Source organism: Aquarana catesbeiana, linkage group LG03 (genome assembly GCF_042186555.1).
Source record: "Aquarana catesbeiana isolate 2022-GZ linkage group LG03, ASM4218655v1, whole genome shotgun sequence".
In the NCBI taxonomy this organism is placed as follows: Eukaryota; Metazoa; Chordata; class Amphibia; order Anura; family Ranidae; genus Aquarana; species Aquarana catesbeiana.
Genome location: NC_133326.1, coordinates 612,966,218 through 612,981,705, shown reverse-complemented (window position 1 = coordinate 612,981,705; position 15,488 = coordinate 612,966,218). Strand labels below are relative to the sequence as shown.

At 40.7% G+C, this 15,488-nt stretch overlaps 1 protein-coding gene across 2 annotated transcripts in view; it reads left to right on the top strand.

Annotated features, from left to right (window-relative positions):
* Nucleotides 1-15,488, top strand: part of LOC141133104 (aspartate aminotransferase, cytoplasmic-like) — a 60,118-nt gene that overhangs the window by 22,694 nt on the left and 21,936 nt on the right. For both annotated transcript variants that reach the window (XM_073622249.1, XM_073622248.1), the window contains one exon: nt 11,054-11,166. In XM_073622249.1, coding sequence (XP_073478350.1) covers nt 11,054-11,166 — 113 coding nt within the window. The remainder of the gene's footprint in view (nt 1-11,053; nt 11,167-15,488) is intronic.

Below are 15,488 nucleotides of genomic sequence, written 5' to 3'. Positions count from 1 at the left end.
CACCAGGTACCCGGCCACCCAGCGACAGAAGAGAGAGGTGCAGCAATTCCAGACTTAGGGTGAAATCAATTGATCCCCTTTTAATTGGCCAAGGCAACTATCCCTCGCAGGTAAATTTAGGAGCAACCCTGTCTAAACATCAGGGTGCTACACATGCCTTTAATCCTGCCTGGTCCATTGACATTGTGAGTCCTTCTTCTCTTGTGGCGGTGGTGAACAGTTTTTACCCGGGTAATAATGTATGGTTACAGTTCAGTGCAATAGTACTGTAAGCCTAGGCTGCTAGATGATGCCCCCCCCCCCCCCCCCCAAGTATGTGCCCATGAAAGTCTGGGACCACAGGAAAAGCCACACTCTCTAATGACAAAGAGAACTTTCAGCAAAGAGTAGGTCTGCATCAAAGCGAAAGCTTCTTTTTTTTTATTTTAATACTTCTGAGCAATTTTTTTAATTGGACTTTTATTTTAACTCTATATCTTGCAGGCCATGCTGCTATAGTATTAATAATAAATGTAGAATGCTTGTTTTTTTTTATTATTATTACAGCTGTTACATTAATTGTATCTGTAAGTGTAAACTACCTGTTACTGCCATTTTTATGCTTTTGTTTCAGACTTTTAATACTTTTCAAATACTTGGAATTCTCTACTGAAAGGCAAAAATAACTATTATATAACAGAGGTTCTATGAGAAGACTAATCAGAGCAGTTATCTCATAATGCTTTTCTTTGAACCAGGAAAGATCACAAAAACAAAAGACCCAAAGTGATGACACTGGAGTATCCTGCTTTCCCAGAATTCCCAGCGAGGTCTTTAAACTTGGCATCTGTAAACAAATGCTGCTTGGCACGCTAAAAACAATGAAAGCCGCTCTTGGGAGACATGTTTCTCATTGCCCCATATACAGCTCACTTCCCCCTTGCTGCTTGAATTGTATTTTGGTTTCTTCCGACTGTAAAATGCCCACTGGGAGCACTACCCACAACCACCATCAATCACTTTCTTGCTATTTTTATTCATTTCCTTGTGATAGTTCAAACTCCCGCTCTTCTTTCTCTACTTAGATCTCTTATTTCATGACAGGAAAAGCTGGGTGGCTACAGCAGCCAGAGGAAAAAACACAGCCTGGCTGGACTATAGCTTACAAGCCAAGCTAGACCAATGGCATTCAGACTAAATACAAATAAAGCAGCTGTTTGGCCCTTTGCTGGGTAGGATCACACGCAATGTTATTGTATAGGATGGCATCTCTATTGTCTACTTACGCAATCTTTGTTTAGATTATCGGACAGGCATCAAAGGAGCTACAAAGCACTCTACAGCACTGCCAAATCTATCAAGATATACAATATTTTACATACATTCTTTACTTTGGTGACCTGTATACTGGCTTCGTTTTTTTTTTCTCTTTAGTGTTAGTGGTGTTATCACATTATAATCATCAATGAAAGAGTAAAGTTTATACTTACAGCGGGCAAAATAATTATGGAACATATCACTATTTTTCTAGGTAAATATATTTCTAAAGGTGATATTGACATGAAATGTTCACCACATGTTAGTAGCAACCCATACATACAAAGAAACCAAAACAATATAGTTCAGAAATTAGGTTATGTGTAAAAAAAAATGGAATGACACAAGGAAAAGTATTAAACACGCTAACTAAAATGTATTTAATACTTCCTTTGTTGGTAATGACAGCTTCCAGACATCTCCTGTATGGAGAAACCAGGCGCATGCATTGCTCAGGTGTGATTTTTGGCCCATTCTTCTATACAAACAGTTTTCAAATCTTGAAGGTTCAGTGGGCCTCTTTTATGAACTCTGATCTTTAGGTCTTTCCATGGATTGTCTATTGGGTTCAAGTCAGGTAATTGGCTGGGCCGTTCTAGCAACTTTATTTGAAACCAATTGAGAGTTTCCTTGGCTTTGTGTTTGGGATCATTGTCTTGCTGAAATGTCCACCCTTGTTTCATCTTCATCATCCTGGTAGATGGCAGCAGTCATTTATCAAGAATGTCTTGGTACATTTTTCCATTCATGCTTCCTTCAATGACATGAAGTTTGCCAGTACTGTACGCTGAAAAACAGCCTTAAACCATGATGTTCCCACCTCCAAACTTTACTGTTGGTATGGGGGTGTTTTTTGGGGTGATGTGCAGTGCCATGTGACCTCCAAACATGGTGTGTATTATGGCATCCAAAGAGTTCAATTTTGGTCTCATCTGACCAGACTTTATTCTCCCAGTATATCACAGGCATGTCTAAATGTTGTGCAGCAAACTTTACACAAGCTTCAACATGCTTTTTCTTCAGCAATGGCGTCTTGTGTGGTGAGTGTGCATACAGGCCATGGTGGTTGAGTGCATTATTTCTTGTTTTCTTTGAAACAATTGTACCTGCTAATTCCAGGTCTTTCTGAAGCTCTCCACAAGTGGTCCTTGGCTCTTGGACAACTCTTCAGATAATTATTTTCACTCCTCTGTCAGAATTCTTGCAAGGAGAACCTGGATATGGCCGGTTTATGATGAAATGATGCTCTTTCTGCTTCTGGATTAAGACCCCAACAGTGCTCACTGGAACATTCATACGTTTAGAAATCCTTCTGTAACCAATTCCATCAGTATGTTTTGCAACAATAAGATTTCAAAGGTCTTCAGTGAGCTCTTTGTTTTTACCCATGATGAGATGTTTCTTTTGTGACACCTTGGTAATGAGACACCTTTTTATAGACCATCAGTTGAGACTGAACCAGCTGATATTCATTTGCACTGACAAGGGACAGGATTGCTTTATAATTACTGATAGATTTCAGCTGGTGTCTTGGCTTTCCATGCCTTTTTGCCGACAGGCAGGGCTCTCCTTTTCTTCATGTTTTGTTTCTTCAATACTTTTTTCAGAGTGTCATTCCATTTTATTACATATAACTTAATTTATGAACGTATTTGTTTTGGTTTCTTTGTATGCATGGATTGCATGGCTTGTTACCAGCATGTGGTGACAATTTCATGTCAATAGCACCTTTAGAAATATATTTACCTAAAAAAATGGTGACGTGTTTAAGACCTTTTTTACCCACTATATTGGGTAACTCGGGGGTCTCCAAGCTATGGCCTATGGACCATGTGGACCCATGGGGAGAGCCCTGCCTGTCGGTGCCGTGTTTGACATAGAAGCCACCTTGTGAGTTATAATCAAGTTCTGACATCATTCTAATCTGGACTGATATTACTATCCTAATGGACTGTTCTTGATGTATACATATTTTCTTTGTGGATAGTTGGATTGCGCCTGAAGAAGTGATGTTTTACAAAACGTGTAGAGCAATATTGTGCTGTAATCCCTCTGGTTTTTCATCATATATTATGTATTGGTTTTGATTTGTATTCATTATTGTCTATTGTAATATTGCTGTAATTACTGACACTGATTTGTTTTAACATGTTTCAACATTGGCTTAACTGTCGATGGATAATTAAATATATATTGTCCTTTATTTACTCTTACCTTTGTATATGCATTGATACTATATTTATGTTCACTATATCAGCTGTTGGGCACATGCCTAATCCAAAGTCCCAAACTCTCTCCCCTTTATCAACTGAACAGGGATGGAGGCATATGTCTATGTGGGCCTCATCTAAAGTCCCAAACTTTTTCTCATGCAAACTATACAGGGATGAAAGTGTGTTACCACAGTCGATCGTAAGTGACATACCCCTTTATGTCTCTACTATATAGGCATTCAGGGTAAATAGCTGTTCCCATTTACGTTGGGTTCGGTAATACATGTAAAGTTATTTGTTTACTCCTTTATGTTTTGACTACAATTCATGTGTTTCAGTTTCATGGCTGGTTTCATGTCCCGCACAGCACTGATTGCTGGGTTGCCCATTCTTTGACCACTTCTGGGAACTGCGATGCGCCCCAGCTGCCTTTCCCCAGTTCTCAAGGATTCGGCCGCAACGCATCGGCACCACGCCTCCCGCAACGTCACTGACGTGGCGTCTGCGTGCCGACACTTGATTTACCATTGACACTTCTTCCACGAGGGAGCTCTTTTGGCGCCATACGCCTGATTGGCTTTTGCCGGTCAGGTGACGACGCACTCCCTCATAAGTGTGATGCTGGGGGCCATTTTCCATGCACGCCTGATGGGGCTTACATCTACTCCCCTTGCAGAGGACTACTGGTAAGTTTCTTTTTTGACCAACTTTATGATATTTTTCTGGCTAAGCACTTCAACAGCATACACAATGTAATTGGCTCTAGATGAGCTATTATGCACTTTTTATCCACTCCCTTCCCTTGTCTATACACATTAGTCTCCATTCCTATCCCTGTGGAACCATTCCCACATGGGTTTTCATACTCAGAACATTATTATTGTTCTTATATTTTTTGTTTCATTGCATATTATCTCATTTCACATACACATTGGTACTAGATTCACATTGTTCCATGTTTGTAAGAGTTACCCCCACACTATGCACAGAGGCACTTTACTATACCCCTTTGATAATACTATCCAGATGGACTTTTCTTGATATATACATATTTTTTTTTTTTAGATAGTTGGATTGTGCCTGCTCCTGAAGAAGTGATGTTGCACGAAACGCATAGAGCATATTGTGCTGCATTCCTTCTGTTTTTTTTTTTTTATTTTATATTATATGTTGGTTTTGATTTTTATTCATTATTGTCTACTGTAGTATTGCTGTGATTACTGATTCAGTGAATTGTTTTATCATGTTTCAACATTGGCTTAACTGTCGATAGTTAATTAAATAAACATGGTCCTTTATGTACTCTTACCTTTGTATATGCATTGATACTATATTTATGTTCACTACATCAGCTACTGGGCACACGCCTCATCTAAAGTCCCAAACTCTCTCCCCTTTATCAATTGAACAGGGATGGAGGCACATGTCAATGTGGGCCTCATCTAAAGTCTCAAACTTTTTCTTATGTAAACATGGACCACATGCGGCTAACTACAAAATTTTATCCAGCCTGCAATAAACCCCACCTAGCTGGCAGGAATGTACCAGTCTGTATATCATAATATAGATCACATCCACTGCGAGCCAGCCAGGCACTCCTGGATGTAAGGGGGGAACTGCTGGGCACTCCTGGATGTGTTAGCCAGAGACCCTGTGTTACCCTGACAGCTGGCACCATGTTCCTGACACAATGAGAATTCTTCTTTAATTGTTTCATAAAAGGAATGTAGACATGTGCAGAACGAAAAAAAAAAATGTTTCATGTTTCGTTTCAATTCGTTATTAACATTAATTTGTTTAGTTAAATTAATTTTGTTTATTTGTTTTCGAATCGATTTCAAATAGTTTTCGAATTCGAATAGCATTCCAATTTCCAAAAAGAATAAAATAGAATAGCAAATAAATTAATAGAATAGAAAAAAAATATTTTTATTTTTCTATTTTATTCCTTTATTTTGTATACTATTTTATTCTCCTTGGAAATTGGAAAACTATTTGAATTTGAAAAGTTTTCAAATTCAAATTTGAAACTATTCTAATTCGAAAACTATTCGAATTTCGTCCGAAATTTTTTTCCATTATTTCAGGTACGTTTTAAATTCGGTACTATTCTAATTCGGAAATGCGGATACATCTGAATTTCCAAATAACGAAAATTCGTTCAAATTTTAATTCGGAATGAAACGAACCACACATGTCTAAAGGAAAGACAAGACCTCAAAGGTTGAGAGAGTAGGATAGTAAAAAGATTAATCTTGCTGCCTCAACCTCTGTAACATCTCCAAAATACACCCCTTCTTAACCAACAACACCACAAAGCTTGAATTCACCCTCTTTTAATCTCCCGCCACGATTACTGCAACTTCCTCCTCATTGGCTTATCTTTAGGCTTACAAGCTATCCCTTTTCAGCTGATCATGAATGCTTCTGCATCCATCTTATCAACTGTTCAAGGTTTACTACCATTGTCTGCTGATCCCTCCACTGGCTTCGGCTCAGCCAACAAATAAAATTCAAAATACTAACAACAACTTTCAAAGCCACCTGCAGCTCTTCCCCCAGCTACATCACTAACCTTGTCTCAAAATACCAACCAAAACCATTGTATTCACGCCTCCCAAGACCTGCTCTCTAGCTTACTCATCACCCCCTACCATGCTCTCCTCCAGGACTTCTCCAGAGCTTCTTCCATCCTCTGGAACCCCTTACTCCAATCGTTCCGACTATCTTCTACTCTATCCACCTTTAGACGATCCCTGAAAAACCTCCTCTTTCGAGAAGCCTATCCTACCTCCACCTAACAAATAAATACTTTTTTTTAATTTTCTCCATCAGCTCTTTGCCCACGATTTTTACCTTTTGGTATCACTTGATCTTCTTTTTTAGATTGTAAGCCCTAATGAGCAGGGCCCTCTGATTCCACTTGTATTAAATTGTATTGTAACTGTACTTTGTATGTACTGTGCAAACTGTTGTTGCTATATAAATCTTAAATAATAATATTTTGTCATTGAAAAACAAGATGTGTAAGCCTGATACAGTAAAACACCAAAGGGTTAAATTAAGAGCTTAAGCCCCTTTCACACGGGGTGGATCCACTGGACAGACTCCGCTAGTTCAGCGGGGGATCGCTCTGTTAATCCCCGCTGAGCAGGCGGGTGACAGGTCCGTCTCTGCTCACTGTGTAGGGACAGACCTGTCAGAGCCCCACTGTTCTCTATGGGGAGATCGGATGAAAACGGACAGCCTATCCGTTTTTCATCCGATCCGCTGGACGGATGGTGAACGTATCGCCATCCATCTGTTTTAGCAGATCTCGTCGGATCGGATGGCAGGCGCGTTTCAGCGGACACATCTCCACTGACATCTGCCTGCCCGTAGAAGTCAATGGGTGGCCTGGTCGGATCCGCCTGAAAAATGGACAGGATGATCCTAGCGGGCCGATCGTGTGAAAGGGGCCTTTAATACATTCGCTTAGAGTTTACTCATATTTGTGGTTTCATGTAATATACTTTTCAAAAAGTAATGGGACACATGCCTATACATGCACAAAAAAATTGAATGCTATCCCAGTTTTAGTCCGTAGGGTTCAATATTGAGTTGGACCACCCTTTGCAGCTACAACAGCTTCAACTCTTCTGGGAAGGCTGTCCACAAGGTTTAGGAGTGTGTCTATGGGAATGTTCAACCATTCTTCCAGAAGAGCATTTGTGAGGTCAGGCACTGATGTTGGACGACAAGGCCTGGCTCACAGTCTCTGCTCTAATTCATCCCAAAGGTGTTCTATTGGGTTGAGGTCAGTCAAGTTCTTCTACCCCAAATTGGCTCATCCATGTCTTTATGGACCTTGCTTTGTGCACTGGTCCAAATCATTTGGTGGAGGGGGGATCATGGTGTGGGGTTGTTTTTCAGGGGTTGAGCTTGGCTTCTTAGTTCCAGTGAAGGGATCTCCTAAGACAGGGATATGCAATTAGCCGACCTCCAGCTGTTGCAAAACTACAAGTCCCATCATGCCTCTGCCTCTGATTGTCATGCTTGTGGCTGTCAGAGTCTTGCTATGCCTCATGGGACTTGTAGTTCTGCAACAGCGGGAGGTCCGCTAATTGCATATCCCTGTCTAAGGCGTCAGCATACCAAGAAATTTTGGCTCCTAACTTTGTGCGAACAGTTTGGGGATGGCCCCTTTCTATTCCAACATGACTGTGCACCAGTGCACAAAGCAAGGTCCATAAAGACATAGATGAGCGAGTTTGGGGTGGAGGTACTTGACTGGCCTGCACAGAGTCCTGACCTCAACCTGATGAATTAGAGCGGAGACTGTGAGCCAGGCCTTCTTGTCCAATATCAGTGCCTGCCCTTACAAATGCACTTCTGGAAGAATGGTCAAACAATCCCATAGACACACTCCTAAACCTTGTGGAAGAGTTGACCTACCCAAGAAGAGTTGAAGCTGTTCTAGCTGCAAAGGGTGGGCCACCGCAATATTGAACCCTACGGGCTAAGACTGAGATGCCATTAATGGTCATGTGCATGGAAAGGCAGGCGCCCCAATACTTTTGACAATATAGTGTATGTAGATCTTTGAAGATGTTACAGGACTTAACACACGCATCGCAGGGACAAGCAATTCATTTTCATGTTGAATTTTGTCATGCAGCTAATTTTTATGCTGGCCTTTGATGCCCTTGTTATCTACTGTGAATGCAAAGACCACTAACAACTAACACTAACTAAGACTAACCTGAGTATTGTGAGTAAAAAAGAAATAAAGAAAAGAAGGCGCACCAGCCTTGTGCTTTATCCTTTGATAAGTTTTATTAAAAGAATGAATTAAAAACTACTCACAAGCATGTGAAAGAAAATGTGAAGGCCTTTAACTGGAGGCAATTGGTCTGATGACAACAGTCTCCAGGTGATAGAGGAGAGGACATGAGGACCACTGCTGGTTGACGCATTTCGAAGGGATACCTTCTTCCTCAGAGCCTACTAGGCCCGTAGACATATCTGGCTTTTGCAAAAGCATTTGACACAATTCCCCAATAAGTGTTTACTGTACAAAGTAAGGTCAGTTGGCATGGACCCTAGGGTGAGTACATGGATTAAAAACTGGCTACAAGGGCGAGTTCAGAGGGTAGTGATAAATGGGGAGTACTCGGAATTGTCAGGAGTGGAAAGTGGGGTCTCCCAGGGTTCTGTGCTGGGACCAATCCTGTTTAATTTATTGATACACGACCTGGTGGATGGGATAAACAGCTCAATCTCTGTATTTGTGGACGATACTAAGCTAAGCAGGGCAATAACTTCTCCGCAGGATGTGGAAACTTTGCAAGAAGATCTGAACAAATGAATGGGGTGGGCAACTACATGACAAATGAGGTTTAATGTAGAAAATTTTTAAATAATGCATTTGGTTGGCTAAAATATGAATGCAATCTACTCACTAGGGGGAGAATCTCTTAGGGAATTTAGGATGGAAAAGGACCTGGGGGTCCTAGTAGATGATAGGCTCAGCGATGGCATGCAATGCCAAGCTGCTGCAAGCAAAGCAAACAGAAAATTGTCATACATTAAAAAGGGGATTAACTCCAGAAATAAAATGATAATTCTCCCGCTCTACAAGACTCTGGTCACACCTAGAGTATGCTGTTCAGTTCTGGGCACCAGTCCTCAGGAAGGATGTGCTGGAACTGGAGAGAGTCCAGAGAAGGGCAACAAAACTAATAAAGGGTCTGGAAGATATTAGTTATGAGGAAAGGTTACGAGCACTGAACTTATTCTATATGGAGTAGAGACGCTTGAGAGGGGATATGATTTCAATGTACAAATACCGTACTGGTGATCCCACAATAGGGATAAAACTTTTCAGGGAAAAGTCACTAAAATTAGAAGAAAAGCGGTTTAACCCTAAGGCTCGGTTCACACTAGGGGCGGCACGACTTGCAGGTCGCCTCACCGAGGCGACCTGCACACGACATCCACGGCGACTTGCAAAACGACTTCTGTATAGAAGTCTATGCAAGTCGCCTCAAGTCGCCCCAAAAGAAGTACAGGAACCTTTTTCTAAGTCGGAGCGACTTGCCTCGCTCCTATTAGAACGGTTCCATTGTACAGAACGGGAGGCGACTTGTCAGACGACTAGGTCGCCTGACAAGTCGCCCCTGTGTGAACCGGCACTTAACGTTCTGTTCTTTACTGTGAGAGTGATAAGGTTGTGGAATTCACTTCCACAGGCAGTGGTTTCAGCTGGGAGCATCGATAGTTTCAAAAAACGATTAGATAAGTACCTGAACGACCACAACATACAGGAATATACAATGTAATACTGACATATAATCACACACATAGGTTGGACTTGACGGACTTGTGTCTTTTTTCAACCTCGCCTACTATATGTGAACTATATGTACAATGTGTGTGTGTTTTAGGATATTTAATTGATATTTGAAATATAGAGACTGTGTGGTATTCATTGATAAATGGGTAAGTCCTATATACAGAGTAGAGCCCTGGACATTTGTGTTATAGGGCGTACACACGGTCGGACTTTGTTCGGACATTCCGACAACAAAATCCTAGGATTTTTTCCGACGGATGTTGGCTCAAACTTGTCTTGCATACACACGGTCACACAAAGTTGTCGGAAAATCCGATCGTTCTGAACGCGGTGACGTAAAACACGTACGTCGGGACTATAAACGGGGCAGTAGCCAATAGCTTTCATCTCTTTATTTATTCTGAGCATGCGTGGCACTTTGTCCGTCGGATTTGTGTACACACGATCGGAATTTCCGACAACGGATGTTGTTGTCGGAAAATTTTATCTCCTGCTCTCCAACTTTGTGTGTCGGAAAATCCGATGGAAAATGTCCGATGGAGCCCACACACGGTCGGAATTTCCGACAACATGCTCCGATCGGACATTTTCCATGGGAAAATCCGACCGTGTGTACGGGGCATTACACTGAAAGTGAGAGTCAAATGATTGAATTCATGTACAGATCTTTCCAGGTTATATAGGACTTTGATTAATCTCAAATTGTGGATGTATAAAGGTGGGAATAAATAGAGAGTGCTGGTGCATTCTCAGTGTTCTAAAGAGAAAAGTTGTAGTGTCTGCATCTCTTTAACCCGTAGAGAGTATGTCACCAAAAGTGAAATTTCTGTTGCAGAGGAAGCCTAAGATCTGACTTGTATCTTAGTGCAGACTTCTGGGAAAATCAGTGAGTCAATCACACAAGCAGGAATTTACAATTTTGGAGCCTTTCTGTATGCCAAAGGTGTACAGGATGCTTCAGGTTGCCACGTTGCATTGAATTTTACATAAAATTACAGCAATATGGCTGTGTAGCATTACCTTACAATATGGCTTGTGTAGCAATTGTATATGCTATATTTTTTTTTATTTGCTATATTTTTTCCACAAAATTAGCGTTACCCTTTGAGTCCCCTTCTGAAATATATGTACTTATAAACCTTTTGTGAATTAAATATTTCTATTTTCAGTATTTACACTTTTTTTTATTTATTGTGTATTTGTTTGATAGATGGGTACAAAGAAACATTGGAAGCTGCAGGTATAACAAACATATATACTTATCGGGTATGGGACAGCAAACAAGGGAACCTAGCAATATCTGACATGCTGGAAGATCTGGAGGTAGGAAAACTAAATATTTTACTGTCACTTTTATTACCTTCATTACATAAACTTGCAAATATTATTATGTTTTGTTGTTTTAGTTGCTTGTGGAATATACTTATTTGAATACCAGGAACAAAAGATGACACAAATGTTTCTGAGGGTCTTATCACTTAAATCTGGCCATGGATACTAGAGTGATTACTGCTTTAAGGGGGGCTGATTGCCCCCTTATGATTGAGTTCTTCAGTCTTCTCCCTCCCACAACATATTCTTTAATTTGCTAAAAGAACCCACAAGCAGAGAGCGAGTGAGTAAAGGGAAAGAGGTTGGGACTTTAGATGAAGCCAATGGTTTGCAAACCGACACATGAGCGGTGGTTCAATACACTTTATTAAAAATAAGAATACAAACATGGGTATCCAACAATGTATGGTTAACACTGGGTAAAATATCACTGATACCGTAAACCAGCATAGTAGTTACTAACATACATTGTTATATCAAATAAGGTAGATAATAACAATGGTACAAACAAACCTTGCTGAGTAAAAACAAAGGACCACCAGTGTCGGGGTGGGTAAACAATTAGTATTGGGGTAAAGTCTGCCTGATTTCTGGCCTCCAAATCCTGTTAAAAACAACGTGTGTATACTCAAGATGTAGATAGGAGGGACTGGTAGCTCGACGCATTTCGTGGTTCACGACCACTCATCAGGAGCGGACACGTCATGTTGCTGAAATTTAAAGATACAAAAATGGGTAAACAGTTAGAGTGGGTACAGGAGGGCAGATAGTCCCCCAGACAATAAAGAATACTCACTAAAAGCATAGGTAGATAGTGAAAGGCCGGAAATGGCAAGCCGTCCAACAACACTGCGACCGGGAGCTGAGGCGGGCACCCCCGCCGCGGCGACAAACACAGGCACCCCCGAGGAGACACAGGACCACGAGGCTCCCTAAGGAAAAAGGTGGCAGGTGAACCAAAGTGAAGAGATAGCTGGGTGAAGATTAGAGGGGAGGAGAGAGAACCTTTCATTTAGCAAAAGCTTCCCAGATCTTCATTCTAGGAGTCCCAGTGTCATGAAAACTGAATCATGAAGATGTCATCTTTAGAAGCTGGAGTTTTGGTCATAGCTTTATTCATTGGTCAGGTGGAAACAGAAGACAGAACATTTTTTTGGATGAGTGAATCTTTATCCTTAACTGGAGAATGGGCTTGGGTTTTTTATTTAGGTTATTATTTACACCTGTGTGTTTTTATCTATACGTTAATATGTTGAAGTAAACAGGTATACCTTTTATCTGGGAACATACCCCACCTTTTGGGTAGAGAGAGACTAAGAAGTCCATTTATAATTATAATTATAATTATATTTTTTACCAAACTTTTTCCCGAGATTCACACGTTCTTATAGAATCTCATGTGAATCTTGGGCAAACGTGGGGTGAATCTCAGGTGAAAAAATTGATATAGACCACCAAAGGCCTGTCAACACCATGTCTAATGTTGCTGAAGGTCCGATGTGCTGGTATTTCCTGATGACTGCTAACATTAGAACCTGGCATTTTAGGGAATGCTCTTCTGTAGAAAATTCACAGTAACATTATATTTTGCAATGAAATACAGTACAGTATGTGTTTGTGTTATACACTTATAAACACATTAATGCTTACATCCTTTACACTTTCAATTGTAATCTTTTAAATGTTTTGGTTATGTTAATATTGACTCCTTAATAGCAATACATTACATTTTTTTTGTATCTGCTCAGTGACACCTGTAAAAAATGCTATATATTTGTGGGCCAGAATGAGGCTGTTTATGTCACATGACATATTTTAGAGTAGTGTGATTCAACTGTCAACAAAGGTGGGTACTTTTGAAAATCAGGACTGCTAGCCCCAGCTCAATACCTTCTAAAAGCTCCTTCTACCACCCATTGGTGGCAAATCAGGCACTCCGACTGCAAGCATTAAATCATTTTTATCTGACTTGTGGTTCCACAGTGTCAATGAAGGTTTTTCAAGGAATAAACAAATGAAATATAAACTGCTAAATACCTTTTCTCATCAGCAGTATATAGCAGTCTTGTGACTTCTATCAGTGTCCGGCCGAGCACTGGTTAACGCTCATTCTCCTCCGACTGGCCTGACTGGCTGCATGATCTCTGACTTTCTGTCTGGACAATGCTGATTGGCCCTGTGCCAATCACATGCACTCTCACAAGAAAAAGAACTCTCTAGCAATACACACCAAACTGAGCATGTGCAGAGGCTCTGTTCTATCAGCTGATGTATTGGGGACTGTGGAAGAAGGGGAGGATCAGAGAAGACAGGATCGACTAGCCTTTTTACACATTAGGTTTCACAGTTAGTATAACAAGCATGCTTTACTGCATATACAGACTGATTTTACTGTTGTGGGTTTAGTAACACTTTAATATGTCTGCATTATAAAACATAATAAACTCAATATTATTCCTGCAACTAATACAAAAACCTTGCCCTTTCACTATCTATCTATCTATCTATCTATCTATCTATCTATCTATCTATCTATCTATCTAAAGAGTTAGGTTTTTGTATATAGATATACAGTGTATGTGTGTGTGTGTGTGTGTGTATGTATGTGCATATAAATATATATACATACACACACACACACATACACTGGACATCTATATACAAAAATACAAAAACCTAGCTCTTTCATTATATATCTACTGTATCTATATATATATATATATATATATCTATATCTATATCTATATCTATAGATATAGATGTAGATATAGATATATCTATATCTATATCTATATATATCTATATATATAGATATAGATATATATAGATATACAGTGGGGGCGGAAAGTATTCAGACCTCCTTAAATTTTTCACTCTTTGTTATATTGCAGCTATTTGCTAAAATCATTTAAGTTAATTTTTTTCCTCCTTAAAGCGGTTGTATAGTTTTTTTTTAACTTTTACCTACAGGTAAGTCTATAATAAGGCTTACCTGTAGGTAAAAAAAAATATCTCCTAAACCTGTACGGTTTAGGAGATATTCCCCTTGCTATGAGCCGCTGACTGCAGTGGCGCATGCGCACAGGGGATTCTCGGCTGAAGGCCCGGCAACTGCCGGACCTTGCCGGGAAAGAAATGTGACGACATCGTGGCTCCGGCCACTCACAGCGCTGGAGCTGCGATACCCGGAAGACACGCCGAGGCAGCTTGTCAGCTACCTCGGCGTGGACCAGGTAAGATACCGACGCCTCGTTCTAAGGTAAGTATTTCATAATGAGCTAGTATGCGGTGCATACTAGCTCATTATGCCTTTTGCCTTACAGGCAAATATGTCAGCGGGTATACAACCGCTTTAATGTATACACAGCACCCCATATTGACAGAAAAACACAGAATTGTTGACATTTTTGCAGATTTATTAAAAAAGAAAAACTGAAATATCACATAATCCAAAGTATTCAGACCCTTTCCTGTGACACTCGTATATTTAACTCAGGTGCTGTCCATTTCTTCTGATCATCCTTGAGATGGTTCTACATCTTCATTTGAGTCCAGCTGTGTTTGATTATACTGATTGGACTTGATTAGAAAAGCCACACACCTGTCTATATAAGACCTTACAGCTCACAGTGCATGTCAGAGCAAATGAGAATCATGAGGTCAAAGGAACTGCCTGAAGAGCTCAGAGACAGAATTGTGGCAAGGCACAGATCTGGCCAAGGTTACAAAAACATTTCTGCTGCACTTAAGGTTCCTAAGAGCACAGTGGCCTCCATAATCCTTGAATGGAAGACGTTTGGGACGACCAGAACCCTTCCAAGAGCTGGCCGTCCGGCCAAACTGAGCTATCGGGGGAGAAGAGTCTTGGTGAGAGAGGTAAAGAAGAACCCAAAGATATATATATATATATATATATATATATATATATATATATATATATATATATATGGGGGTCTCCTTGTTAAAGGGGGCTTCCAGATTCTGATAAGGCCCCCGCCCGCCGACCCAAGGGTTGTGGGGATGAGGCCCTTGTCCCCATCAACATGGGGACAAGGTGCTTTGGGGGGCTACTCCAAAGCACCCTCCCCATATTGAGGGCATGTGGCCTGGTACGGTTCAGGAGGGGGGCGTATTCTCGTCCACCCCTTTTCCTGCGGCCTGCCAGGTTGCGTGCTTGGATAAGGGTCTGGTATGGATTATGGGGGGACCCCTGTGCCATTTTTTTAAAATTTTGGTGCAGGGTTCCCCTTAAAATCCATACCAGACCTGAAGGGTCTGGTATGGATTTTGGGGGAACCCCCACGCAATTTTTT